Source organism: Sphaeramia orbicularis, chromosome 11 (assembly GCF_902148855.1).
Source record: "Sphaeramia orbicularis chromosome 11, fSphaOr1.1, whole genome shotgun sequence".
NCBI lineage: Eukaryota > Metazoa > Chordata > Actinopteri > Kurtiformes > Apogonidae > Sphaeramia > Sphaeramia orbicularis.
The window spans coordinates 10,360,689-10,388,309 of NC_043967.1; the positions used below are offsets into that span (position 1 = coordinate 10,360,689).

The 27,621-nt window shown below is 38.8% G+C and overlaps 2 protein-coding genes across 3 annotated transcripts in view; one reads left to right on the forward strand and one right to left on the reverse strand.

Moving 5' to 3' along the window:
* Nucleotides 1-1,134: 1,134 nt before the first annotated feature.
* On the forward strand, nt 1,135-13,874 carry crtap (cartilage associated protein). Its single transcript, XM_030147399.1, has 7 exons — nt 1,135-1,740; nt 4,835-4,984; nt 7,368-7,539; nt 7,653-7,781; nt 7,892-8,037; nt 11,667-11,750; nt 13,506-13,874. Exons 1-7 carry the CDS (start codon nt 1,279-1,281, stop codon nt 13,551-13,553), a joined length of 1,191 nt encoding a protein of 396 aa, XP_030003259.1. The 5' UTR covers nt 1,135-1,278; the 3' UTR covers nt 13,554-13,874.
* susd5 (sushi domain containing 5) overlaps nt 7,611-27,621 on the reverse strand; it is a 37,544-nt gene continuing 17,533 nt past the window's right edge. The window contains exons 5-6 of one of the 2 annotated variants that reach the window (XR_003936618.1): nt 23,832-26,568; nt 7,611-7,630 (exon numbers count right to left, since the gene is read on the reverse strand). Coding sequence is in view for 1 of the 2 variants with exons in the window: in XM_030147396.1 (XP_030003256.1) it covers nt 24,653-26,568 (1,916 nt within the window). In the remaining variant the exon portion in view is untranslated. Of the gene's footprint in view, nt 7,631-20,830; nt 26,569-27,621 lie in introns of those variants that run through there. The other variant, XM_030147396.1, reaches the window with a different exon arrangement.

A 27,621-nucleotide genomic window follows, 5' to 3' on the forward strand; every position in this document is an offset into this window, starting at 1 on the left:
TTTATATATTATGAAGCTAATATTATACTTGTCTGATCCACTTGTGATTGAATTAGTCTGAATATGGACCCTGAACTGAAATTTTTTCATCACCCTTGACTGTTAATATCTTGTGTAATTTTTTAATCCCATGGGCTGGACTGGACCTGTGGTGGGCTGGTTTTGACACCCCTGTTGTAAAAAGACTATCTTATCTGATGTCTTATACACTGTTGTTCATAAAGATGGAATAAAATAGTTTTGCTTCTTCTCATGAAATAACTGTGACAAAATCCTATAAATAGGAAAGGGTGCATAAGTAAGAAAAAAACAAGGAATGGGTCTGAAAAAATATAACTAGATGGGCAACAGTGTCTCTTAGAACAATTTTGACTTTTCATACTTTAAATGCAAGTTACTGATAAAACTAACATGCTTTTTTGCTTAAGAAAGGTTTTAGATGCACTTTTATTTGCAATTGAGTTTTTTTGTTTTTTTGTTTGTTTTTTTTTTGACTGCGGTGAAGTGTCTGCAGAGGTGATGCTTCTATTTTGAAGGTCAGAAGTATTTTTTTCCGTCTCAACCTATTTCTCTAAAGCTGCCTTGACGCACTGAAGGATTGAATGGGATAGTTCGGGCACCACGTATTGCTCCTGCGCAGTGCAGCCTCTGAGATGTGTCAACGTGGTAACGTAAGGGTCTCCAAACAGCTGCACGTACAGTCCATCCCCCATCTGGACTCAGATCAATAAGTACACTGTAAAACAACATAAATGACCAGGGCGAGTACTGTTTGACTGTAGATGATGTTTCTGTCATAATGGATGTGATGGTGGGATGGTGGGGGGGGGCAGGGCTGCACGGGGAGGGAAGGGGGGGCAGACTGAGTAGGAATGTTTCTACGTGGCAGTGGGAGTGGGAGGGACACGGACACTCACCAGGGGTCTAATTAGTGACTGTAAAGAAGTGGCTTTAAACTTTAAAGATAACCATGGGATGACCTGTGAGTGGAAAAAAGAGTGCAGTGTAAAGTGCAGAGCACAAACAGATCTCAGATCAGCTGTTGTGTGCAGTTCTGTGGGTCTGTGGGCCTGCTGCAGGGTCCAGCTGCAGAACTGTACAAGGACAGAACAACAGCAGTGATTTACTTTAGTGTTCCAGCAGGAGGAGTGGCTGCTGCTGCTGCTGCCCCGGGGGAGGGGAGCGTTTGTCCGGATACGTGAGAGAAGTTGAGGCGGTCCCAGAAACCCACGCACAACGGCCGTCCGGGATCAGCCAGCCCTCCATTTACCTCCAAACATGGCCCCTTCCACTTCTTCCCAACTTCTCTGGGCACTTTTCATCTTTCTTTCGTTGGCTGTGGTCAAATGTCAGTATGAGAAGTACAGTTTCCGGAGCTTCCCCAGACATGAGCTCATGCCTCTGGAGTCTGCCTACAAATACGCACTGGACCAGTACACTGGAGAGAAGTGGCAGGACACCGTGGAGTACATGGAGGTGTCTCTGCGCCTCTATCGGCTCCTGCGGGACAGCGAGGCCTTCTGCAACCTCAACTGCAGCTCCGTCAGGCTGGACGACGAGGACAAGTTTGCGGAGTTTCCCGAACTGCGCGCATTCGGGAACGTGATGAAAAGAGCGCAGTGTCTGAAACGGTGCAAACAGGGTCTGCCCGCGTTCAGACAGACCATGCCCAGCCGGGACACCATAGATGAGTTTGATAGAAGAGAGCCCTACAGATACCTGCAGTACGCCTACTTTAAAGTAAGAAAAACATGTTAAATATGTGCGAATTAAGGGGGTCTTCTAGGGGGTCTAGGACGATCCAGGTCACAGACTGAACCAATGTGCACGATCAGAAAGGGAGACATTATTTTACTGATGAATGACAAAATACAGGTGATCCACCTATAATTCTCTTACTTAGTATATGGACACTAGTGTTTCTGCAGATTCTCTCAAACGTTAAATGCGTCATGACGTCATCAGCGTGCCACGGATGCACAGGGGGAGAGATAACCTTTAGGCAACAAGTTTTAGTATTAGTTGAGAGTAAATGTTCTAATCCCAAAAGACTCCACTGCTTTAGAACTTTAATAATCACAGAAATGTATTTAGAGTATGACAAGTGAACTGGTCCTGTGGTCAGAGTTTTACTATAATGTAAGATGTTTTTATTGATCCCAAACTGGAAAATTACAGAGCTGCAACAGCATGACACATAGTAAAAAAAAAAAAAAAAAAAAAAAAAAGGAAAGTAGAACACTCCCTGTGGAGACTCACTGTACATAAAAGCAGACCTGGATGAAAAACAAAACAAAACAAAAACTGGATAAGATATAAAAGTAAACTATAAGGTGCAAAGTAAATTGTAATGTTCAGAATAGTGATTTTTATTCATTAGGTTAATATTATAATGAATGAAAATATAATGAACAACATTTTGATTCATTTCACTGCTGCATTAATCTTTATGTTGTATTTTACTACTCTGCATGTTGAAGGTTGGGGTAATCTTAACTACTTTGTACCAAATGCTGTGGATATTTTAATAATCCTCACCATTTAAAAAAAAAAGAAAAGTAACCTGTATTTAACCAGGAAAATGACTCATTGTGATTAAAAATCTCTTTTGCAAGTGTGTCCTGGCCAAGACAGTAGCAGCTCCAGAAGTTTACAGAAGAAAATATATTTTAGCCATACAGCCACACTAAAACGCACATAAAACACAAAATAAAACTCAGGACTAAAAACATTCACGTCCACAGATCATTGAAAAGCTACTAAAAAGTGTGATCAACAGTGTTCCTCAAAAGCATCTCAAAGCAGAACCCAATTCAATTTAAAAACGTTTACTTTTAGATCTATTATTTTCCAATTTATTACTTGAATCAGTTGAATGTATTTCTATAGACTAGCTCATTCAGTTTGAACTCCCTCTGTAGATTGTTCACGGCAGTGGGAGCAGAAAATATAAAAACTTTCCTTCACCGTTTGGTTCTGACTTTCGGAACAAATAAAGCTAATAGACCCTGGGACCAGACTATAATTATTATTCATTCAGTCATTCAGGCAGATGTAGACCAGACCATGGTCATCATATGAACTCATCACATCAATAACAAACACATCCTCCTACAGTTTATCAACATTTACAATCAACACCTTTGGGAATATGTGGATTTCACTGGACAGGAAATACATGTAAAATGTTTGCATCTGAAATGCAGTAAAGTGTGAAGTTGGAGAAATGGAAAACCTAAAGGTACCTCAAATTAATATAGTAACTGAGTTAAAGTATAGAGTTAGATTTCATCACTGATCATACTTTACTGATTTACCTTTACTACTGTCGATGCCTGGAAACAGCTTAACAAAAACTAGTATTATAGTGCATATACTGTAAATGAGTTTTAATCTTTTACAAAATGAATCTGAAAGTTGATAGGTTGACATAAGAAAGGAGGAAAATATGACCACCAAATAATCCTTACTACTTACTTTTGAAATACTAGGGAGTTGTATGTATAAAATAATACAATTGTATAATCCAGGGATGTCAAACTCATCTTAGTTCAGGGGCCACATTCAGACCGATATGATCTCAAGTGGGACCGGACCTGTAAAATAATAACATAATAACCTATTAATAACAGTAACTCCAGTCATTTCTCTATGTTTTAGAGTAAAAAAAGTAAAATTGCATTATGAAAATGTTTACATCTATAACCTGTTCATTAAAAAGATGTGAATAGCATGAACAACCTGAAATGTCTTAAGAAAGTGTAATTTTAACAATATTATGCCTCAGCTTATCATTTAAACATGTGAATTACAACTTACAGATCACAGTGGATCTACAAATGCACAAAACATTTAGTAACAGGCAGAATATTGTTAAAATTGTACTGATTTTTCTTGATACATTTCAGGTTGTTCATATTTTTTCAGGTTATTCACATTTTATTGAGAAAGCATAGTTTGTAAAATTAAACATTTTCATGTAATTTGACATTCCAGCTGGGGACCTTTCTGTGTGGAGTTTATATGTTCTCCCCATGTCTGCATGGGTTCTCTCTGGGTACTCCAGCTTCCGCCCACCACCCAAAGACATGCACTGATAGGTTAATTGGTTAATCTGAATTGCCCATAGGTGTGAATGTGAGAGTGGTTGGTTGTTCGTCTCTATATGTCGGCCCTGCGACCAACTGGCCAGTCGTCCATGGTGTTCCCCGCCTTCACTCATACTGTAGGTAGCTGGAATAGGCTCCAGCACCCCCTGCAACCCTGGTGAGGATAAAGCAGTTCAGAAGGTGGATGAATGAATGAATGTAATTTGACTTTTTTATACTAAAACAAAGAAACATTTGGAGTTGACATTATTTACTGGTTATTAGTATTTTACTGGTCTGACCCATTTGAGATGGAACTGGTTTGTATGTGGCCCCTGTCCTAAAATGATTTTGACACCCTTGATTGTTGATATCTTTAGTGTAATTTTTGCAGTTTCATCTCACAGGCCGCATTGGATCCTTTGGTGGGCCGTTTTGACACCCCTGGTGTAATCTAAGCATGCGGAATAACTCTGGTTAATGTAAACATGTAAACTTATGTGTCTCTGTGAGAATGGGCCATAATTAAAATTATTGTACAGGTCTAGTTCACTCATATTGTATTTCTCTGTTTACTATCTAGTTCAGTATTTGTGTTTTCAAGTCTATTTTATTTTCCTTTTTATTCTGTTTTCAGATTTTTATTCTGTTTTCAGATGCTTTATGTAGGTGAATAAAGGTAAGTCAGACGTCCTTCTGCCAGGCCCTGTTTGATGTTCTGATGGACAATGTGTTGTTCTTCACAGTCTGATAACCTGGCCAAGGCTGTTTCTGCTGCTCACACCTTCCTGCTGAAGCATCCAGATGATGAGATGATGCAGAAGAACATGGCCTACTACAGGAGTCTGCCAGGGGCTGAAGAACACCTCAAAGACCTGGAGACCAAATCCTATGAGGTATGTACTGTATTCACATCCAGTGAGGTGAATGGAGGCAGAAGGAGGAATATACACTGGAGGTCACACCCAAACCCACTTGTGTTTGTGAGCGCACATACATCAGCCGTCCTATTATTGGCTCTGTGGGGGTGCTGATGTGGTGAGCAGAGCCAGATTGCCTTGGGCCATCATGGGAGGAGTCAATCAAATGTTGGAAACTGCACAGATCCTAGAAGAGATTACAGCGTTCTAAGGAAAAACACATCATGTAGTATACAAACATATACACATGTACAGGAGAAGGTAAGAGCCCTAACATCCAGTCCTCACTTCGATTTAACTAAGGAGACAGTTCAGATCCTTCGCTGGATAATTTCTGCAGTGATTAATGTGTTTTAACTGCAACAAGTTCTTTAGACCTTTAAATCAGAGGTGTCAAACTCATTTTAGTTCAGGGGCCAAGTCCTCCCACTATGATCTTTTCGCTCTGTTTTAAAGTGAAAAAAATGAAATTACATTATGAAAATATTTACATCTACAAACTATCCTTTATAAAATGTGACTAACATGAGCAACTGTGAAAAAACTGAAATTTATTTTTAAAAATAAGTACAATTTTAACCATGTTATGCCTCAGCTTGTCTCATTTATATGTGTACATTACAACTTACAGGTCACACTGGATCAACAAATACACAAAACATTCAGTAACAGACAGAATATTGTTAAAATTGCACTTACTGGGGGGGTTGTCGGCTGGTTTCCATCCTACTTACTCAATGGGGGGGCATATATGGGGTGGTGCCTTCCATGCCATGCGAACCTCACAATGGGTACACGGAAAGTGAAATTTAACACTAATTCCTGTACGTCTCTCACTGTTGTGGAGCTCATTTAGCTTTTCCCTGCCTCCTGAAACTTGGCAAACTTTCATTTGAGCAAGTGGGACATTTGTTTATGGCCTGGCCCCCGAGGCCTATTATATATTATATATGATATATTATATATTATATATGTATAATAAGTCTAATGCCACGGTGATGATTTTTTGTATTAAATGTATGGTGTGGTGGCAAGGATGGCAAAACCTTACCAGCATAAACACTGTAAAATGATTGTTAATGTCTTCAGTGTAATTTTTGCCTTTCACAAATTCATCCTACAGCTGGATTGGACCCTGTGGCGGGCTGCTTTTGGCTCATTGGCCGTATGTTTGACACCTCTCATATCTTAAACAAACACCAGTTTGATACAGAGCATAAAGATTGGACTGCGTTTCAGTGGATTAAGGTCATGTGGTCTGATGAGTCCAGACTGACCCTGTTCCAGATGAGCACATCAGGGTGAGCGGTGGATGAAGTGATTACCCATCATGCCTAGTGCCTACAGTACAAGCCTGTGGAGCCAGTGATCTTGGGTTGGTTGAGTTGGTCAGGTCTAGGTTCGGCAACATTATGTGTCCAATAAAATGATGTATATAAATGTTTTGATATTGCATAAGATTATTGAGATGATGCCAGGGTGAAGATGTACCAGAATCAAAGACAAAGCTGATCCAATGAAGTATTAGAGTGTGGGAATATCTACTTTTTCAAATAAACAAGCTGTGTATATAGTGCGTTTCATACAATATGCAGCCCAAAGTTGTTTACAGGGGAAGACTGAGCAACACCAAAGAAATAGAGAATTAAGACTTAAAAACACCATTAATAAGCTATTTCAGATTTACACACTCTCCCATGGTATCAGATCATTTTCTTGCTGACGTCTCTCCATTCCATCAGTCTGCTTAACCCTATTAACAGCTCTGATGTTACTCTGCCTGTAGTGAAAAAGTCTAATTGTGGCTGACAGGCCTTACTGCAACTAAGAAGATAATAGTTTAATGTTGAAAACTTCCTCATGATATTTCAAGATGCTTTGGAGCTTTTTGCATATTTATTACCTGGATCTAAAATGTAAACTGAACAAATAATGTGGAAAGGTATTTGTTAATGATGCATTAAAAATGTTAATCCTAAAAATTGTGAATGAAATTTAGGAAACAAATAAAAAGTCACCTCAATGAAAACCGTCCCTCAGATGCTGTTGCAGACTGTTACAAAGACAAATGCCACAGTGGATAAAAGCTGACTTTAAACATGTATAACATACTGGTGTTTTACCTTTGCACTACAACCAAGGTTTTGATGTTGTTACAGTTTAATATGTGATCTGCACATGTACATTTACTCATCTGCTCTCTCTTTGCTCACCTCACATTTCTTTAATGTGCCTCTTGATAATTTCCCCTCATAATAAAATACTCAACACACATCAGTTCATTTTCCTTACAACCTGAAATACATGACAGATGACGCATGATTGTTTTTTTTATTTTGAACTTTGTCATTTGTTGCAGACGTTGTTTGTGCGTTCTGTGAGGGCATACAACGGAGAAAATTTCCGTACCTCAATATCAGACATGGAACTGGCTCTGAGGGATTTCTTCAAGGTCTATGATGAGTGTCTGGCAGCGTCTGAGGGACCCAGGGACATCAAAGACTTTAAGGACTTCTACCACAACATAGCCGGTAAAGTTCACCATCAACAGACCCTTATTTAATGTCTTTATTCCTGTTCTTCATCTGCCATTGTCTTTTCTTCTTTTCATCATAATCTTCACTTTGATTTCCTTTTCTGTCAGATCACTATTCTGAGGTCCTAGAAAGGAAGGCCAGGTGTGAGAGTGACCTGACGCCTGTTGTAGGAGGTTTCGTTGTGGAAAAGTTTGTGGCCACCATGTACCACTACCTGCAGTTTGCTTATTACAAATGTAGGTATCATATCGCTACCGCTGTTACAGTAAAAGCACTTACATTAATATTCTCTGCAGCTGCTGTGTTCTGACTTGTCCTGAAGACTGACAGACTGCTGTGCTTTCAGTGAACGACCTAAAGAACGCAGTGCCATGTGCAGCCAGCTACATGTTGTTTGATCCCAGTGATGAAGTCATGAAGAACAACGTGGCTTATTACAAGTATCACAGAAACCAGTGGGGGCTGACAGAGGAGGACTTCCTGCCCAGATCAGTGAGACATTTTAATGATCATATACCTCATGTACAGTACCTTCAGACAGGGTCAAAGTAGATAGCATCTGTTTATTTCCAGGCTATTGCTTATTATTTTCTTGACAGAAACAATACATGTGGGCGTTAAACAAAATTCATAGTGCAGTCCTATCTAATTTGCATAGAAGCAGAGAGAAGGAAAAATAATCAGACAAATGTACCCCTACTAGGGCTGCACAATATTGGAAAAAACTGACTTTGTGATTTTTTTAACCCTGCGATATATATTGCGATATGAAAAAATACTCAGGAGTATGTAATAGCTGTGTGGTGCCGACATAAATGGTCAAACTAATTAGTTTTGTGGCGTCAGGTGCAAGGCACTATCGACACAGAACATGTGTTTCAATATCATCCTTCTTGTAGCCGAAATAAATCCAGATAACTGATGTTGCTTTTCTTTTTTGCACCAAGTCTTCATTTACGTTGATTTTCTCTTGTTCGTTGCTCATTTTTCAATATTGTTACAAGCAACTCACTCCAAACTGATTAAGAATGATTGTAATTGGTGGATCGCTGCGTGCAGTGTGTCTCAGGTTCCCTGGTTGAAATTAGATGAGAACACATTGAGTTCATTTGCCTCCTACATAGCAGAACCTGCAATGGGACTATTGCACACACATACATTGCAATGTCGATGCTCAAACAATATTTTGTGCAGCTCTAACTCCCACACTAAAAAAGACCCATGAAAATGGTTGATTCTAATGACAACTAGAAAAGCACTTGGAGAGCGCAGACCTCCACAAAGACAGATCAGCCCTTACACTTGGCCGAGGTAATTAAGAACCAATAATCCAATGATGTATGTCAGAGTTCACAGACTTACCTTTAGCTTAGTTTTGCCCTAATGAAACCTTTAAAATAAGTCTGTGTTTTTATTTCTGATGTTGACATTTTGCTGGTTTTGTCCAAAAACGGTTCCATTTATTGATACATTTTAGAGGCAAAATCACTTCAAAATCCATTGCAGAAGTGAGAATTAATACAAATTAAAAAACCAAAAACATCTAACAGTTGCATGCCTTAGATTGAGGCAGTAAAATAGGGGCAGCCTTCACATTTAACTCTGCATGCAAGGAAACAAACATATTTTCTAAAATGTTTAACATTTAACTCTACTGTGTCTACAGTTTGTCGTTTTTCATGGTAACATGTATAATGATCATGTGCCCAGTCTTAACAATAGACTAAATGGTTTCTATGAGTTAAAGTGAGTTTGTAATGTGACCTGACGAAAACTAGATCAAACAGTATGAAATGTTTTACATATGTTGAATGAACCTTGTGTAAAACAGCAGAGGAGTAGTGCAGTAAGTCTTGTATTGTCTGCATGTGTTCACTGCCAAAGGAGGTCACAATAAGACCATGCCACTTTGATTTGTACAGAATGTGACTGATGCTTGTCTTTTTGCAGTTCACATGTTCTTCTACAGACATGCTGTATAGTGGCTGTTTTCTTTACTTTGTCTTAGAGCAAGAGAAAAATGTTTATTTCTTTACTTCTTCAGGATTACACTGCTCACTGAATTTAGTTAATGTGAATTTTTCCCCCTATTTTGTATCAGAGCAAACCTGCAACACATGTAGATAACATATAACCTGAACAGTACACATATGCACTACAGTGTCTTGGGTTCACTACCTGGACTACTAACCATCCCCCTTTAATCATTCACATATATTATATCAACACTATATCACATATATATACATACAAATAATGCAATTACGCATATGGAAAATATAGGAAAAAAATAGAAAAAGTACATATTTGCAATTTATGTTGCATAAATGATAAATATGTGTAATTTTTCTTGTTAAGCAGACAAATCCAAATGTGTAGAGTCAAAATATGTGCAGAGATATTTCAATTTCAATTTATTTATTTATTTAAAACGGAACAGTTAGCATTAATGAACATGCATGTTTTCATATGAATATAAACACTCCAGATTTTAGCCAAAGGCTAGTTTCCATCCGTTGTCCCACAGAAGATGTTCCGTAAAAAGCAGTAAAAGCACAAACAACTATAAAATTCTATACAATAGCCAGATATTTCAACCATGCACATATTATTTACACTATACATAATACTTTCTACATTATTGCAGCAGAATTCATGCGTAGATCTGCTATTTCACATTATCTAAGACAAAATAAACACATCTGACTCTGTACACACCACATCTATCATTATCAAGGACATATTCAGCTATACACACATCCGCACATCCGAACCTCAGTCTGTACACATAACACCCATCACACTGTTGAGCTCATACCATAAACTCATACACACAGCTAAGCTAGATCCAAGTCACTGTGTTATGTGTGGGTGCAGTACTGATTCGACCATCTGAGCTTTAAAACCGTTGTATGTAGGACGTTCTCTCAGAGTTGATGGTAAGCTGTTCCACAAGTTTCCACCTCGAACTGACAGATCAGTCTGACCAAATGTAGTTTGCCTTTGGGGTATCACCAGGTCACCTCTGCTGGAGGCTCTTGTTGTCCTGTGTGGATCAATGTTGCATTTAAGAAATTCCTTCAACAAACTAGGAGTTAAAGAATTTAGGACCTTATATATCAGACAGGCTCATTTTAGATTAATCATGTTTTGGAAGTTCAGTAACATGTGCTTTTTTAGAATATGACAATGGTGGTGGGATAATGGTTTTCTGTGGAGTATTTTTAATGCTTTTTTATAAAGATCTTCTACGGTTTTGAGAGTTGTAGTGCAAGCAAGTGACCAACTAGTTAAACAGTATGGGAAAGGATCACAGAAAAAAAGAATGTTCTGGCAGCACTCATAGGTAGGATATTTTGGATATATCAGAAATTTTGAATGTTAAATTTTACCATGTGTGCCACCGTCTTTATGCGACTTTTGAAAGTTAGTGTTGGATCCAAAATTACTCCAAGGTATTTAAATTCTGGTACTACATCCAGCTCTGCTCCATTCAGGAATATGCCAGCTCCAGTTGGCCCAAATTGGTGTTTTGAAAAGTATGTATATGTGAAGGTATGCACTGTATGTGATGGAAGATCACAGGATAAATATTTTTTGTTCAGCAGAACGGAAAGATGCAAACACAGGCACATGCACAAACTAGAAAAGCATTCAGAGAGCACAGACCTCCGCCAAGGCAGATCAGTCTCTAAGCCCCCCCCCACCCCCATCACCACCAAAATGTAATCATTTGTTCATTGTGCCAGTATCAACATTTCCTGAAAATTTCATCCAAATCTGTCCATAACTTTTTGAGTTATCTTGCTAACAGACTTACAGACAGACAGTCAAACAAACAGACAAACCCCAATGAAAACATAACCTCCACCGTTACACCTGGCGGAGGTAAAAAGTCCTTTTAACACACTCACCCTGCTTCCTGTTCTGCTCATAGTAACAGTGGACAACAAAGGTTGTGAGATGAAATAATAACACAAACAAGATGAAAGGTACAGGCAAAGTGTCCACTTAGGGAGATTTCGTAGGACAGAGATGAGAGACAAATAGATCTTACCAAACTGTGTTCTTCAAAAATAACCTTATTTTTGCACTAAAACACACTTTTTCATTACCGACAGGAGGCCGTGCGGTACTACAATCAGACCACCATGCAGCTGCAGATGTTGGAGTTCTCCAGACAACACCTGGCAAGTGACGATGAGGTGCGTGCCTACCTGTGTTTTCATATTTTTGTTGCATAGAAGTGTCTTTTCTAAAGTTAGAATAAAAAAACCTTTTCTATTGTATGACCAGTTGGGTTGAGTAAAATATGGAATGATGCTCTGACATGTCAGCTCATTTTCCTAGTTTACATAAAGAGTATTATCGGTAGTGTAAAAGCAAGTTAGTCCTGTGTTTTTTTAAGCATATTATCCTTTGAATTGGTTTGTGTGTCCCTTACTAGCTATCTTGTGTCAATTGTCAGTGTTTTTTGAGAAATTGCTCAGACAGGCTGTCTTTTTCTACAATGTGGATTTATTCGTCTTTGTTTTTTAAAATGTGGAAGAGTCAGTAAATAATGTGGGATAATTAATAATGCATATTTGTAAAAATGTAATGCAATAGAGAGTACAGTACTGGGTCAAAAGCAAAGTAATGTTGTAGGTATGTGTAGAAAAATCAGGAGCGAATAAGGACATGTAACTTAAAGGCAGGAAGGCTGACCAAGAAATGTAAACCTGAACTCCAAGACAGTCTGGTTTTAAAAATATGAAAATCCATTATTACTTTGTAGATAGGTCAAGGTCAAGGTGGCTTTACTGGCACCTGTAGGTAGATTTGTTCTGCAGTCTGGAGAGGGCACCTTAAAGGTTATACACAAAACATTAAAAACACAGGATCCATACAGAGGACAGATTAAAAACAGCACAGACCAAAGACATTGACAGATACTCCCAGCGACTCACTGATCATGGTTAAAACCAACTAAAATAAATAAATAAAACAGACTAAAATAAATAAAAGTCATTAGATATCACTAAAATGCCAATATAAAATCTGTTAGAAGCATGATAAAAACATAAAAACATGATATGATACAAGGGACAATAAATAATAAATAAGTTAAGACAATGTTAAAGTAAGACAGACCCCAAGAATGGAAGTAAAGTGCATCAAGACTTATGTGAAAGAGAAACAGCAGCAGGAACGAAGCTGTTCCTATAGTGAGTGGTCTTATACCAATGTTCTTTGACTTATGTAAAGGTCACAGAAAAGTAAACAAAAAGAAAGAAAGTAATCAATCAATCAATCAATCAATCAATTAATATCAAAAATGAAACAAATAAAAATTTAAAAAGATGGAAAAAAGCCAAAATAGGTAAAATGTTGAAATCTGGGTCGTGGTAAGGCTCCAGACTCATGTTGGATCACAGGTCGGGTTGTTATCAGCTTCAAAGCTCCTAAAAATAGCCATTCATGATTCCCATAAAATCAGTCCAGGTTTATTTCAGGGTGGTTGCCTCTCTCATAAGATTTGTCCTTGTATAACTTATGGAGAAAAAAACCTGAATTCTTTAGTGTGATCACATGATGCCCCACCATACAATGTGGGCTCTGTTTCAGAGACAGCAGTTCCATAGATGACCAGGAGGTGGCAGCAGGACACCTGTGTTTCTGCAGGTTATTATGATGCAGCAGGAGAACTGTAGACATTAGGGCATAGAGACATAAACCAGGATTACATGGTGTATGTGGTAAATACCATCCACTTTTCCACTCTAATCTCTTTAGTAATGCCAGGTATGAGAGATCACAGATACAACCTAGAGTGGGAGAATTTATGGTGCCGTAATGTTAAATGAAAGAAAACAAAGCCCTCCTGCGTTTCGTCTGGTTTATTCTTGTGCTCTGTGTGTGTGTGCGTGTGTGCGTGTGTGTTTGTGTGTGTGTGTGTGTGTGTGTGTGTGTGTCCACAGGGGGAGGTGGTGGAGTTTATAGATGAGTTCCTGGATGAGAATGAATAGCCTTCGTTGGAAACTCTGCCGAAACACTGAAAAACAAAATACAAATGACGAAAACAGCACCACCAGCTTGTATTTATTGGGTTTTGTTGTAAGAGGCTCTGATTAACCTGCAGCTCCAAATCCTGAATATTTTTCTGGATTCTTACAGTATTTTGTGCACTAAATATCCAGATCAGTGGTATGGACAAACAATGAAATGATATGATGATGATTCTGCGTGTAGAGATTTTACTGTCAGTTTTATAAATTCATTCCTCTCCTGTGAATTTTACTTGTCGTCTTACAAAAATGTCATTTTTACAATAAAATTACATGACATCAGATGGTTGTGGGTCATTTGAAAGATATTTTGTGTGTGCTGCTGATACATGTTACAGGTTTTGTGGATGTGGTTTGGTTAAAGTTCCAAACACAGCAGGCAAATCAAAAAAAATCTCATCACACTTTATTTGGAGTGTCTGCTTATACACATTCCAGATGCTTTTTGTGAAAAGTTTTGTAAAATTAATAAGTAAAGTCAATCAGTCAATCAAATTGTATTTATGTAGCATCAAATCAAAACAAAAGTTATCTTATGACACTTTACATATAGAGCCGGTCAAAACCAGACGCTCAAGCCAACAGAAACCCAACAGAATCCTCCAGGTGCAAACACTTGGTGACAGTGTTGAGGAAAAACGTCCTTTTAACAGCAGAAACCTGGAGCAGACCCCGACTCTGGAGGATGGACGTCTGCCTTGACCAGTTGGGGTTAAAGAGAGAGGGTAAAGGAAAAGAAAGAGAGCGAGAGATTGGGGTAGAAGGGGGGAAGTAGGGGAGGCACATGGATGCACAGCAAACTGAACTTGAACTGTTAAAAAGTAGAATAAGAAGTGTGGAGAATTTCAACCTCTGCACATTTTTGCTATAATAAAACTGAAACCTTTAAGACTGGATTACTTTTCACATAATAAATATAAAAAGTAAATTGTGTTCGACAGATTTTTTTTTTGTATCGTACCTTTACTTGGAATGGACATGTGAATACACCAGCATAGCAACTTGGTAAAAATGAAAACAAATGACCTTCCAGTTTTGTTTATTTTGACTTCATAAAATGTGCATCACCAGCTGTCCAGGCATATGAATCTAAAAAGTGCATAGTCACGGACCGTGGATCAGGCTTAGTTTGTCCTTTGTAGTGTCTACTCTCCTCTAATAACCTAAATTTCACAGGACTTTTGATAGATTAGTATCATTGGGAACACAGTTATCCTCTTAAGGGCTGTACTGACAAGTTACCCAGAATAAACGGAGCCAGATGAGGCTCACCAGTTCACATAGAGAGAACTCTGATACACAAACTTAATTAAAGGTAGACCAGTTTACATGGAACTATGTACAGAAAACAGAAGAGGGGGGGCGTATCACCTGCCACTTCTGTCATAGAGGTAATCATCAATAACCAGTTAGAAATTAAATAAGTAAACTACAGAGCAAAATTGCCAGTGAGATCAAATAAAGTCTGCTCTCTTTGGGGCTAGGAATGAAATCCAGTTGTTCCAGATTTGGTAAAATTTGTTCTTTTGGATTCTTATTTGGTTGATCAATTTTTCCATGCTAAATATCTCTAGGGTAATTCCAATCCAATCATCTAGGGTAGGCTGAATCGATCTTAACCCTGTAAAGCCTGAACCATTAAATCATTGACAGAAACTCAGTTCTTTGAAACTGGAGCCTTTATTGGTCCGTCTGAACAACCAAAACTTTTTTTTTTTTCAAATATCAATTTCCATGTATGAGTTTCAATTTGGTATCATATTTGATACATCAGGTCTCAGTGCTCAAATATTATTTTTGAACAAACAAAAACATAATATAACACAAACCTATCTAACAAATTTGTAATTCCTTTTCAAAATTGGCAAAGTTCTGCCTCCTTCCTCATTAACCCTTTCATGCATGAATTATGAGAACCTTAATGGGCCAAAACGCAGTAATGTCCAGTCAAAGAGCGAACTTTAATTGATTGCCATTCCAACATTTATTTCAATATAAAGTAGGTCCTTGTTTTGGATGATCCCTTATGGTCCAACTAAAGCAAAAATTAATTTAAAGATAAAAAATGTGGGTCAGATTGTCTCTAAAATGTCCCTTCAGAGAGATTTTGAATACCATTTTTTGACCCTAATCAAGTGATTTTTCCTGAGTGTTTTTATTCCTCTTTAAGCATGAAAAAAACAATGCAATCAAAAAAATTTTTATGAACCTATTTTTCATGGAGTTGCAAAAATATCCACTCAGCTGGACATCATGCATTTATTTTTTGAAGCAAAGAAGCCTGTATTTACTGATACACTGTGTGAAAACTATGAAATAAATTTTTTTAATGCTGCTAATCTGGTGTTTTGTCACATTTTAACATATTCTAATATTAGTTATTACTCACTTTATGGAGATAATATGCAAAAAAAAAAAAACTTTTTGTTTAAGAAAAATGGTTAATTACAGTCTATTAACAATAACAAGGAATTGATTTACACTCAAACATGTTAATGCAGATCAGGTTTATCAAAAACAGCCAAGTTACAATAATGGTATGAATTACAATGTATGGGATGATGCATAGGCGTCCACTGTTTTGGCTGATACGGAACTAAAACAATAAAATCCATGAATATATAAGAGAACAGCTGCGGAATAGCTGTCCACTGGAGTGACCACTATGCATGAAAGGGTTAATGACCATAGTGTCCCTGGAAAGGCCTCTGGTGAACAAAATCCTCCCCCCTGGTGGATTATCCATGTATTGCATGTGTCTAATTGTATACGTCAAGTTTTTCAAGAAAAACATATCACACTGATCATGTAGAGGGCTTCAAAACTCATGTATCAAATATGATTTGTTTTGGAATTATAGGGTTAACCATCTTCGTGTAGTTGTTTTCTTATTTGCCACCAAGAGTATTTGGAGCAGCTTGATCTCTCCTACGTTCCAAAAAAGAAACATGACCCAGGTACAGGCAAGGTTATAATCGTTAACAAAAACGAACAAAATGACGAAAACTAAAATTGAAAAAACATTTTCATTAACTGAAATAAATAAAAACTCTAATTAAAAGAAAAAAATGATAACTAATTGAAACTGTATTGTGAGTTTACAAAACTAACTAAAACGTATAAAAATTATGGATAAAATTTCCTTCGTTTTCGTCTTTGTCAATGTCGGATTGATATCAAATTGATTTATTTCGCTCCAGCAATTTTAGCTAGCAGCACCATACGACACTTCACAGTCCTTCATGTCTGGTCACTTGTGGTTTCCAGTCGTCTTCTGGTCCCCACTCTACCTGGAACATACAGACTAAAGCTGGGACACAGCAGCACAGTCCTGTCTGGGATTTACTTTAGTGATGCGTGGGTCGGGGTTTTGTTTTGTTTTGTTTTTTTGCTCACTGTGTGTGTGTGTGTGTGTGTGTGTGAGTGACAGAGACAGAGCGGAGCTAAAGGACAGAGACAAACAGGACTAGCAGCCAGGTAAAGACTGGAGAGTTTATCACCATGAAAAGGCCTTCCAAGCCCTGAACTGCACAGTTTAGAAGAGGAGAAAAGAGGAGGATGAAAACTAATCCAATTACAGAGGTATGGAACCTGTTAGAATGTTAAAAAATGTTTGATGTTACTAGCTACAGCTAGCTGAACTGAAATGAAGCAAAGTTGGCTAATAATGGAACTGGAGATGATTAAGATATGAGATATCTGCTAAGGTGTGGTTTACTGATGATGGACTGGGTTATATATGTTTATATATGTTTCTATGCGGTTTAACTGCTGGTTAGCTGGTTTATATATGCTTCTATCTGGTTTACTGCTGGCTGCTTTGTGCATCTCCTCTCATGTTTTGTACATCTCCGCATTGTTTTCACGTAAGTGACGTTGTGTATGGATCTCACCCCCACCCCCCAACCTGCTATAGGGAATTTATACATCATAATGAGCATGTGTTTGTGTCTTTGCTCAGTCAGTGAGCCGCCCTAACCTGACCCCCAAATAAAGTGTCCAGAGTAACCCACTGATCCATGCCTCATTAATTTCTTTGAATAGGATGGTGAGGAAGATAAAATATGTGAAATAACTAAAACTAATACTAAAACTAAACTAAACTAAAACTAAGCATTCAGAAAAAAACGATAACTAATAAAAACTAGCAAACATGCTCTAAAAACTAATTCAAACTAACTGAATTAGAGAAAAAAAAAGTCAAAACTAAATAAAACTAAACTATAATTAAAAATCCAAAACTATTATTACCTTGGGTACAGGACATCAAAACTCAGAGGTATTTGAGTGTTAAAGACTGTGCATAATGAAGCCGGGATACCCTTCCAGAAAACTTGGGACACTCTCAAAAGATATGACAGTGGTTAGCAACAGTCGAGCCACACTGTCTCCAGCATGGCATATTTACACCTTTATACTTCTCCTGATACAGTGTCTTGAAATACCTAATAATATTCCAGCAATTTTCCCTCTAGTCCATGGAGGTGGGTGTCATCCAATGGAAGGACCAGATATTGCCCCGAGCCTCCTCCGAAATCTCAATAAAACAGTGATTTGTTACGTGGAAACACGTGTGGTTTCTGTAATAACCATGAATCAGGACAACAAAATTCAAAACTCCGTGTTAGTATTTAATTTCTTTCAATATACTATTGTATTACTATTGAATAGTCTAAAGGAATATGAGACTAAATCAAACATCAAAAAGAGGCAAGAGCCAATCAGAACTAGGCATGTACACAAGAGGACCAATCAGGTTCTGTTTCTTTGTCCTGTCAGTGCACTCTTCAGCAGGATGGCACAGAAAATAAATAAAAATAAAACTGAGTGAGAAATTAGATGTCACAAAACAAGATATTTGCAAGGAACTTCGATGTTGACTATTTTATTCATACACTCAAGTCTTATTTAATTTTTTTTTCCTGCTGAGGAGTTAATTGTCAGTGCTAATTGCTGTTCTAGCCAGCTGACAACAGCCTGTTAATGGTATTCCACTGGCATTAGTTTGACTGGAACTGGAATCAATGAAAAAGACTCAAAACCTGACCCTTTTAAAGTTAGTATTGGCTACCAGACTAAGAAATGAGTTAAGAAAGATTACTTAAGAGTCTAAAGTTAGCTAACATTAGGTCCTCAACACAATATAAAACTTTTTTTTTTAAAGTTGATTGTAATTGTCTGGATTTTGTACTGCTGTCCTTCATGAAATCATAAAATAATTTATAATTTCTTATAAACATAAGTTTGCGCATTTTCTCACCTGCATCAGCTTTTTTGTGATCTGAGGCATCCAGCCAGCCAGCCAGCCAGCCATCCACAGGGTGCTGGACTGTATCCTAGCTACCAACAAATGAATTTGGGGTACAACATGGACATGTCGCCAGTTCATTGCAGGACTGAACCAGTCACTGTCACATTTACACCAATGTGTGATTTGGATTGACCAATTACATCACCATCAATGTTAAATACTAACAGGTAGTTTTGCTTTTTGCAGCCCTAATTCATGGTTATTACACAGAAACATCCACAAGGATTTCCATGTAAGAAGTAAAATAATCAAACATATACACTTAAGTGTAAATATGATGGCAGATTATCGAGTTATTAATGAAATATTGCTGAATAGTTTTTCCTTAAATCAAAGTAAACTCACTATTACTTTGTTTTGTGCAGCTTATCACCTTGTTAGATACCTAGTGTCACTTTAAAGCAGCGTATGTCTTTCATCACAAATTTTGTTTTCAGATTTGTCAAACCCCAGTGATAGCCTACCTATCACTACTCCATTAATTTGTCCATGCTTATGCCCCTGAATCAGTTCCCTCACGGTGAACAACTTCAAAGATGACTCCATCACAAACACAGTCCGCTTGTTTATATAGCAAAGCAAAATATCACTTGGGCCTTTCTGGAAATTTTGTCGCAAAGTGCATTGTGGGAATGGGAATTCCACACAGCAACAATTTCACTGACTCTTAAAGAGAGCTGAACTCAACTGTCGCCTTTACCTCCATCCACTGACTATACTCATTCTTTAAAACAACCCTGGTGGACTGGCGTATTTTATGTTGTAGTGATCTGGCTCATTTTCTTGTTGAATCTGTGAAAAACCGCTTTCACTTGTTCGCCATTCCCACAATGCAATTTGTGGCAAAATTTCCAAAAGGCACATTTGTTATGTAAACAAGCAGACTGTGTTTATGATGGAGTCATCTTCAAAGTTGTTCACCGTGAGGGAAGTGATTCAGGTGCATAAGCATGAAAAGACTAATGGATTAGTGATATTTAGGCAAGCACTCTGGTTTTACAAGTTTAAAAAAAAAAAAAGAGATGAAAATCATGTGCTGCTTTAACATTACTTCTGTATATTTAGTGTTGATGCCAAACTACTATCTGTTTACTACCTTGGTAATTACATGGTATTAGATATTTATTAATACTGTAGTATCAAATTATTTCTCCATTATTATCATGATGTTACTGTGCTATAATGTAAAGCGCTACCAAATTATCTAGTGTACTTGTTGATATTTAACTGTAAACACTGTGAAACCTCTGAGCTGTTAAATCCAAGCTAATAACCTGATGAAATGTTACAAAAACTTAAGCCCCTGTAGGTGGACTCTCCAAATCAAGTGGTGCTAAAGCTCCCAGTAAGAGGAGAAACAGGACTGTATGGAGAGCAGAAGGGGGAACATCAGAGTATGTGTGAAGAGTTTCTCAGATGAAACTTGACTAAGTCTAGGTCTGTGCTGAGCAGTGAGACATCGCCAGAGAAAACACTGAGTTGTTTAATAATGTTTGAACATTGAGTCTCTGTGCAGTTTGTCACACAGTGATGTTAAAAATCCACAGGGGAACATTCTCACTGGATTACTGTGTCTGTCTGACTCTGCGTTCTCCTTCCTGCTGTATTTACCCATCCGTTTTATTACCTCCTCTCTCTTCTTAATGGGCTTATCTTTCATCCAGCTTCTTTCCGGCTTTTTTTTTAATGCATTTGGGAATGTATCTGTGAAGCGTGGTATGGTGTCTGATGGAGAAGCTTTGCCACAAATAAAGATAATGTACTGATTATGTGGAGTCAAGGTCAAAGGTCAGAGTCGTACCTTGAGATGTAAGTCTGGCAGATTCACAGTCAAATGCAAAGACAGTCCAAAGAGCAGCAGCTGACATTGATCTGAGTCTGACACAGTAAAAACATAATGATAATAATAATCACACAGTCACATGTTTAGGAGTTTATTGTAGCCCACAGAACATAGTACACACTTCATCCTAACATCACACATATCAGGCTGTTTGATGAAGAACAAGCAGACACACTGAAATATTAAAGTCATGTGAAAGAGCAAGCAATTAAAGAACACTTCATCCTGTTTTATCTTTAATATTGTGACGTCTGTTTTGAAATGTCATTTTGTATTTTGAAATCGTTCATTACCATCTATCTGAGGATCATGTGAGGGTAGACAGGTTGTTACTTTATCATCTACAATGTGGTCTTTATTTCTGCTTAAGATCATTGTGTGTACAGTGCTTGTGTTTTAACAGCTGTGTGAAATTATGAGTAAAGGCAGAGGCAGTGGAGATGAGCAGACCCTGTGTAAGACATTAAAAACTGACAAATAATGTCCACTGTGTTTGACTGTCCTGCTAAAGGACAATATGCCCTGTTTATTTTCTACGCACCAGTTATAGCACAGTACATACAGCAAGTTAAAACTGATATTTACAGAAATGTAATTAGAAATTCTATTTTAATCGAACACACGATTAATTGAAAATCCAGAAAAAAACTGAATGATCGCTCTTGACTAATGACTCCATAAAGTACCTTTTCTACAAGCCACCATCCTCAATGCCAATAAAAACAAGCACTTGACATACAGTTCATTTCATAATCTTTATACATCACTATAAATAAACTAGGGTCTAATCTCTAGGTTTAAACCATTTTGTTCCTATTTACATATCTATTTTTATTTGCTTCTGTTTAAATTTTGACATGCTCCTCAGCTATTAGGTGCAGTATGCAGACAAGAGATCTACAGCACACTGTAAAAGGTTCAACAAGGGTTTTTAAACCAGGAATGCACAATAAACCACATTTGTAAATGTACAGCTATTAGGAGATACATTGAATTTTAAAGGTGCAATCTGTAGGATTTAGGGAAATTTATTATCAGGAATATAATTATAATACTTATGTTTTCAGTAGTGTATACTCATCTGACAGTATAAATCACTGTGTTATTGTCACTTTAGAATAAATTGTGCAGAGAGGATTGTTAACAGCTTCATTTTGAGGATGCTACATAATCAGATTTCTCTAAAGGACTGTTCCAATGTCTAAAATTCAGCTGAAAAATTCCAGTCTTCCATGAATCCTCAGCAATTCCCTCTGGTCTTTCGACACCCACAATCCTCTGCATGAGGAAGGACAACTAAATGCAATATGCAAGCATCTTATTATTGTCCGTATAAAGTATTTATTAGTGCTAAATTGTAATACCACTGACACTGTACATGTGTAATAATTGGTGACATTCCAGCTTTAGTTAATGAAGTATGTTGACTGAATAGGTGTAGTTGGCATGTTTGTCATCATTGTGTAACTTTGAGGACCCCAATTCTCCATTTCTGAACCTCAATAATGTAACTTGTACACTCAATAGACTCTTCAGTCAAGTGTTTTCTGATTTGTAAGAAGGATTCTTAAATGGCAAATGAAGAATTCAGCTTGGAAAGACTTAACTACAAGAGAAGGATCATTGACTTAGACAAAAACCTACCAGAGCGGACCCCCTCTATAGAGTCCATCGTGTTGTGCTACCCTATCTCTACAATGGCCGAAAGTGGACAAACCAAACAGTGTCTGCAAAGAGATCCTTTAGTGATTTCCACATTTTTAGGTGACATTGTAAGTTCCCATTCCCACCTGGAAGTGGACATGAAGGATATTCAGCTGAAATTACACGCCACGTTTCTGCCACCAGTACCACTGTGACTCACCTTGGTAAGACTTGGCTCTGTTTAGCATTTCCATTTCAGGTACAGTGCTACTTCAGCACAGATGGTTATCAGCAATAATAACTATTGTGACTTTATCGTTAGTGTGACAGTAGCTGTGAGTAAAGAATCAATGGAGGAGGATAAAACAAAAATAAAATGACTCATATCTGTGGTTGATTTATTAAGATAGAGCCAATTTAAAAATGTTCTTCTGCATTTGGGGAGATTTTCTGCTCGCTGAGCTTGGTATTCCACATCGTGGCATCATCAGCATTGATGCAGCATTGATTTGTACTCAACCATTCTGAGATTGACATGATCTTATGCCACATTTAGTGTCATTTTGGCAGGTTTGGATCCTTGAAAAAAGTGGTACATGAAAGAGCATCTGACAGTACTTGGTGATCTGCTCTCACACAGTGGAAATACAGAAAAAGCTGTGCTGAGTCAAGGTGAGTCAAGCTTGTACTGTGAGTGGATAAGTGGAAAAATCACTTAAATTCTACACAGTACACTTTTAAATAAATTGCCTGTTTCACCATGTATGTTCCACACCTTTAAAATGAGAACAACCTTGGATATCTTGACAGAGGTAAAACTAAGCACTCAGCCCACAGTCAAATTCAAGCATCCACATCTTATTGGCCATTTGACCTGAGATAAACATATAGAAGCAGGAAAAAGGTCATACTGTCTAATTCTAAGCCCTGCAATGAATTGGCATCATGTCCAGGGTTTACTCCACCATCACCTAATTGACTGCAGTATCCCTCTTGAGGATTAAGCAGTTCAGAAAATGAATGAATGTATGAATGTCCAATTCCATTTGGCTTTCATATGGTGTTTTGGACCGTAAGCCTTATAATTTGACACTATGATACTGTTGCTGTGGTAACATCACACTGTTTGATCTCTGGTTGGCCTGAATGCTGTCAGCATCCACTCTGGTTCCTCAGATGGAACTTCAAATATGACACATCACGGTCCAGTGGATTGCATGTACCTGACACACACAAGCACACATACAGACAACCACACTCTGTCTTTAACACACACAGACACACACACAAGGGCTGAATCTGCAGTCTGGACACCCCCTCATAACTCACACCAGCCGACTGCCAAAGGTAACAGTGGCAGGAAAGTCTTAAAATGTTTCTCCTGTCATGCATCTTTACTCACACCTCTTCTTTCCTTTTTGGGTTTGCTTCTTTTCCCTACTCTTTCTCATTTCAGATCATTTTTAATACCACTAACCTCACTTACTCTTTTCATCATCATCATCATCATCATCATCATCATCATCATCCTTTTACTCACATTTTAACACTGGTCTGACATGAGCTGGAATATTAGATTAACACCTTGTCCAACTCTATAGCGATGAGCAGAAGTGTGCTGTACTTCAGAGCTCTTGTTGTGGGATAATTTGAAAAATGTAGCTTTTACTAAAACAACACAAGAAGCAATGGAGGAACAATACAGAAAAACCTAGCAAAATAGCATTCATCAAAACTGACAATATCTTCACACAAAGACTTTTTGTACCACAAGGTCCAAAGTTTGGAAGTTCATATGTTCAGGCAGGCATGCCCTCTGGTGAGGTTTTCCTACATGGTTATTTCCTTATAATCTCCTTTTTCAGATTATGGAGTCCAGTCCAGGCACAGCCCCTCCATCTGTCCACCTAAATGCTACATCTTTAAAAATAGTTGGGTAGATATAACAAAGTTGGATGAAAATGGAATGAAAGAGTGGGAGGCATAACTACTTCCATCCAGGGTTATTATGTTAAAACACCAGTTCCTACTTTTATCAAATTGTTTTGCTGAAATTTTAGCTTTCCTATGTGTAAAGTTTTTCTCTTCCAACACAATCTGTAGCACAAATCCCCTCTTTATACCTATCTGAAATATTCAACTATGCAGTAGTATCTAGCAGGAGGAGGGGCTGCGCTTTCCCTGCAAATTCCTCCGAATCTTCTTACCCCTCTGAAATGTCTCTGCCCTCTGTCAGGGTCCATTCCTCTTACTCCATTTTTTTTAAACCTTTTGCTGCATTTCTATCTGTTGGCCTTGTCTGGTTTGACTTTGGCCCTTCCCATTCATCTCGTACACTGAACTCTTGTTCAGTTGCCGTCGGTAGCACCACACTCCAACAATTACTGCCACGGCAACTACACACACTGCTGCGATTATGGCCGCGATGGTGGGACCTCGGCCTGATGAGCTAGGAGGTCGGGGAGGGCAGCTCTCATCCACACAGATTGTCTCACCCATCTCACCTTCCACCTCACCCCGCTCACCAGTTTCACCAGGAAGATTGTGGACGGTGTGTTCTTCAACAAATCCAGTCCCAGCAATGACGTCGATGTCGTTCAAGGGTGGAGCTGGACCGTGATCGAGGAAGGGGTGCTCGGTAAGATCATCAAGCCAGGAGTTGGTGGGAGCAGCCTGTTGCGTGTCGTAGTCCAAGGTGTCGGAGTATGAGGGCGTGTCTGAAGGATCAATAGATGAGGTAGCAGTGGGGACAATGCCTGGCTGTGCTTGATCTACCCCCTCCTGCTCTAACTCAGGCTCTGTGGTTGGAGATTTGGAGTCTTCTGGTTGTTTGGTGTAAGGAAAAGGCTTACGAACTTCCACTTCATTGGGTCTGTCTGTTGTCCTGACAGCTGTGCCTCTCTCTTTATTCTCTGGTCTTGCTTTTTCAGTTGTTTCAGTTGTGTCTGTTTCCTTGTGAACGATAGGGTAACCATCCAGCCAGGTTTCATCTGTGGTGGCAGTTTCTCCACCTGCGACCTTCTGTGTGATGTTCTTGCGATCATGTGCTATTGAAAAGATCACATGGTGGTGGTCGTCATCCTCGTGGCTGTCGTGATCATCATAGTTGTCATGGTCGTCATGATCATCACGATCATGATGATCAGAGAACCGGTCAGTGTCATCCTCATCATCGTAATGTCCGTCGACATCGTCATGGTCATTGTTGTCGGGATGCTCCTCAGAAGCATCAGGGTGTTCTCGGTCCCTGTGGTCATCAGTCACATCTTCATGATCTTCATAGCTTTCATGTTCATCATAATTGTCAACTTGGTCATCGTACTCGTGGCCTCCATAGCGAACATGGTCACGGTCATCTTCATGTTCTCCCATGTCATAATGGTCATCATGATCATCGTGGTCTTCATAGCGGTCGCGTGTGTTTAGATTTAGATCATGCTGAGCAGGGCGATAATGGCTCTCATGATCATCATCTTCGTCCTGATGACTGTCTTGGTTATCTCGGTCATCATGATCGTCATGGTGGCTGTCATCACGGTCCTGGTTGTGGTGGCGGTTGTTGATATGATCGTTATGGTCATCATATCTGTCTTGCTCATGATCACGGTCGTCAAATTCAACAGAATGCTGGTGGTGCTTTTCTTTGCTGTCATGCTCCTTGCTCTCTTCTGATTGGCCTCCTGAAGCTCTTTGTGTGGTCTGTGTGGCAGAGTTGGTGGACAGAGGACGTCCCTCCTCCTGAAAGGCCTCGGATGGGAACCAAAAGAGATGTTTTTGGGAGAGAAGGGAGACGGGTGCTTCTGTTGCTGCTGCTTCATCAGTCCTGACCACTGGCCTCCTTTCTTGCTCCCACCTTTGATGGCCTATAAAGTCCTCGACGGTTTCTTCCTCAGCTTGTTCTTGTCCATGTGCAGTTTCCCTCACTTTGCTACTGTACTCAATCCCTTCTCCCTGATCTTCCTGCTCGCCATGATCATCTTGATGTTCTTCCTCTTCTTTGACATTGAACATTGCATCTGAGTGCTCCTGAATCTTCTCCCCTCCAGGAAGGACTGCTACATGCGCCTCATACGCCTTTCTATTAGCCTCCTCTGGTCTCTTGTCCTTGCTGTGGTCCTCTACCTCACCGTAGGAATCTGTGAACTTGTCTTCATAATCTACATGACTTTCATTCTCATCTGTGGAAACACAAAAACAAAACACATAACTAATTAAAGGTGGGGTGCGAGATGTTTTCCTGGAGCATTTTTTACAATATTGCTTAAAATCTCCTTCACACCCCGATTACAACCAATTAATTAAATGCTCTAACACAAAAATAAAACAATGCTGCCACCTGTGGAACAGACAGGACTGAAAAAACACCATCCAATCATTTTAAGTGCCCAGTCGAAATGACTGAACGGTGATATGTCTAAACTCAACTGCCATTTGTCCCTCCCCCCTCTGTGCGTACCCCTCTTCGTGCATGAATTGTGCGTTCTCAGAGGCTTGGAGCACTTACACAGGAAACGAAGCCAGAGCCACAGCTTGGCTATATTAGCTATATTAGGATGGAAAGTTTGCCGGCAAACTGTTTGGTCACTAACATAAATCATTAGGAAATGTAACTTTAGCCAGCTAGGTATGAATTGGGGCTGTTCTGTAAGAGCGGGGGTGTTGGAGGAGACTGAATAAGGTATGCATGGATTGGGCTGGAGCTGGAGTCGGTGAATTGTTGCTGCACAGCACTTGTGAACTCTCAGGAACAAGCATCGCGCGTGCCACTACTCTGGAGGCGTGGCTTCAGGGGGATGTCTGAAGCAAGGGGTTTAGACTTTTGAACTGAGTATTTTCAAAATGTAGCTTGCTTGAACCATTTTTCTAAGATTTCCTACCCCACTTTTAAGGAACAAAATTACTCAACAGTCACCAACAGCCTGGTCACAAAGAGTTATTTAAACTGTGTATAATCTTCAGTGATAGCTAATGGTGAAGTTGCAGAATGCCTCCCTCAGTGGTGGCCACTAAAACTCTGGAAAGCCTTCTTAAGAGTATGTTTTATCCAATCTAGGATTTTCATTTGAGGGGACATTAAGACTTGTGCACACACAAATGTAATGAATGATAAATGGTAATGCGCATCGATGCCACCTGCTAACTGACAAGAGGACAAGGAGAAGAGGAAGCCTACTTCCTCGACAGATACAAACATCCCATTTGAGGGTAACAAAAATCAAACAACTTATACG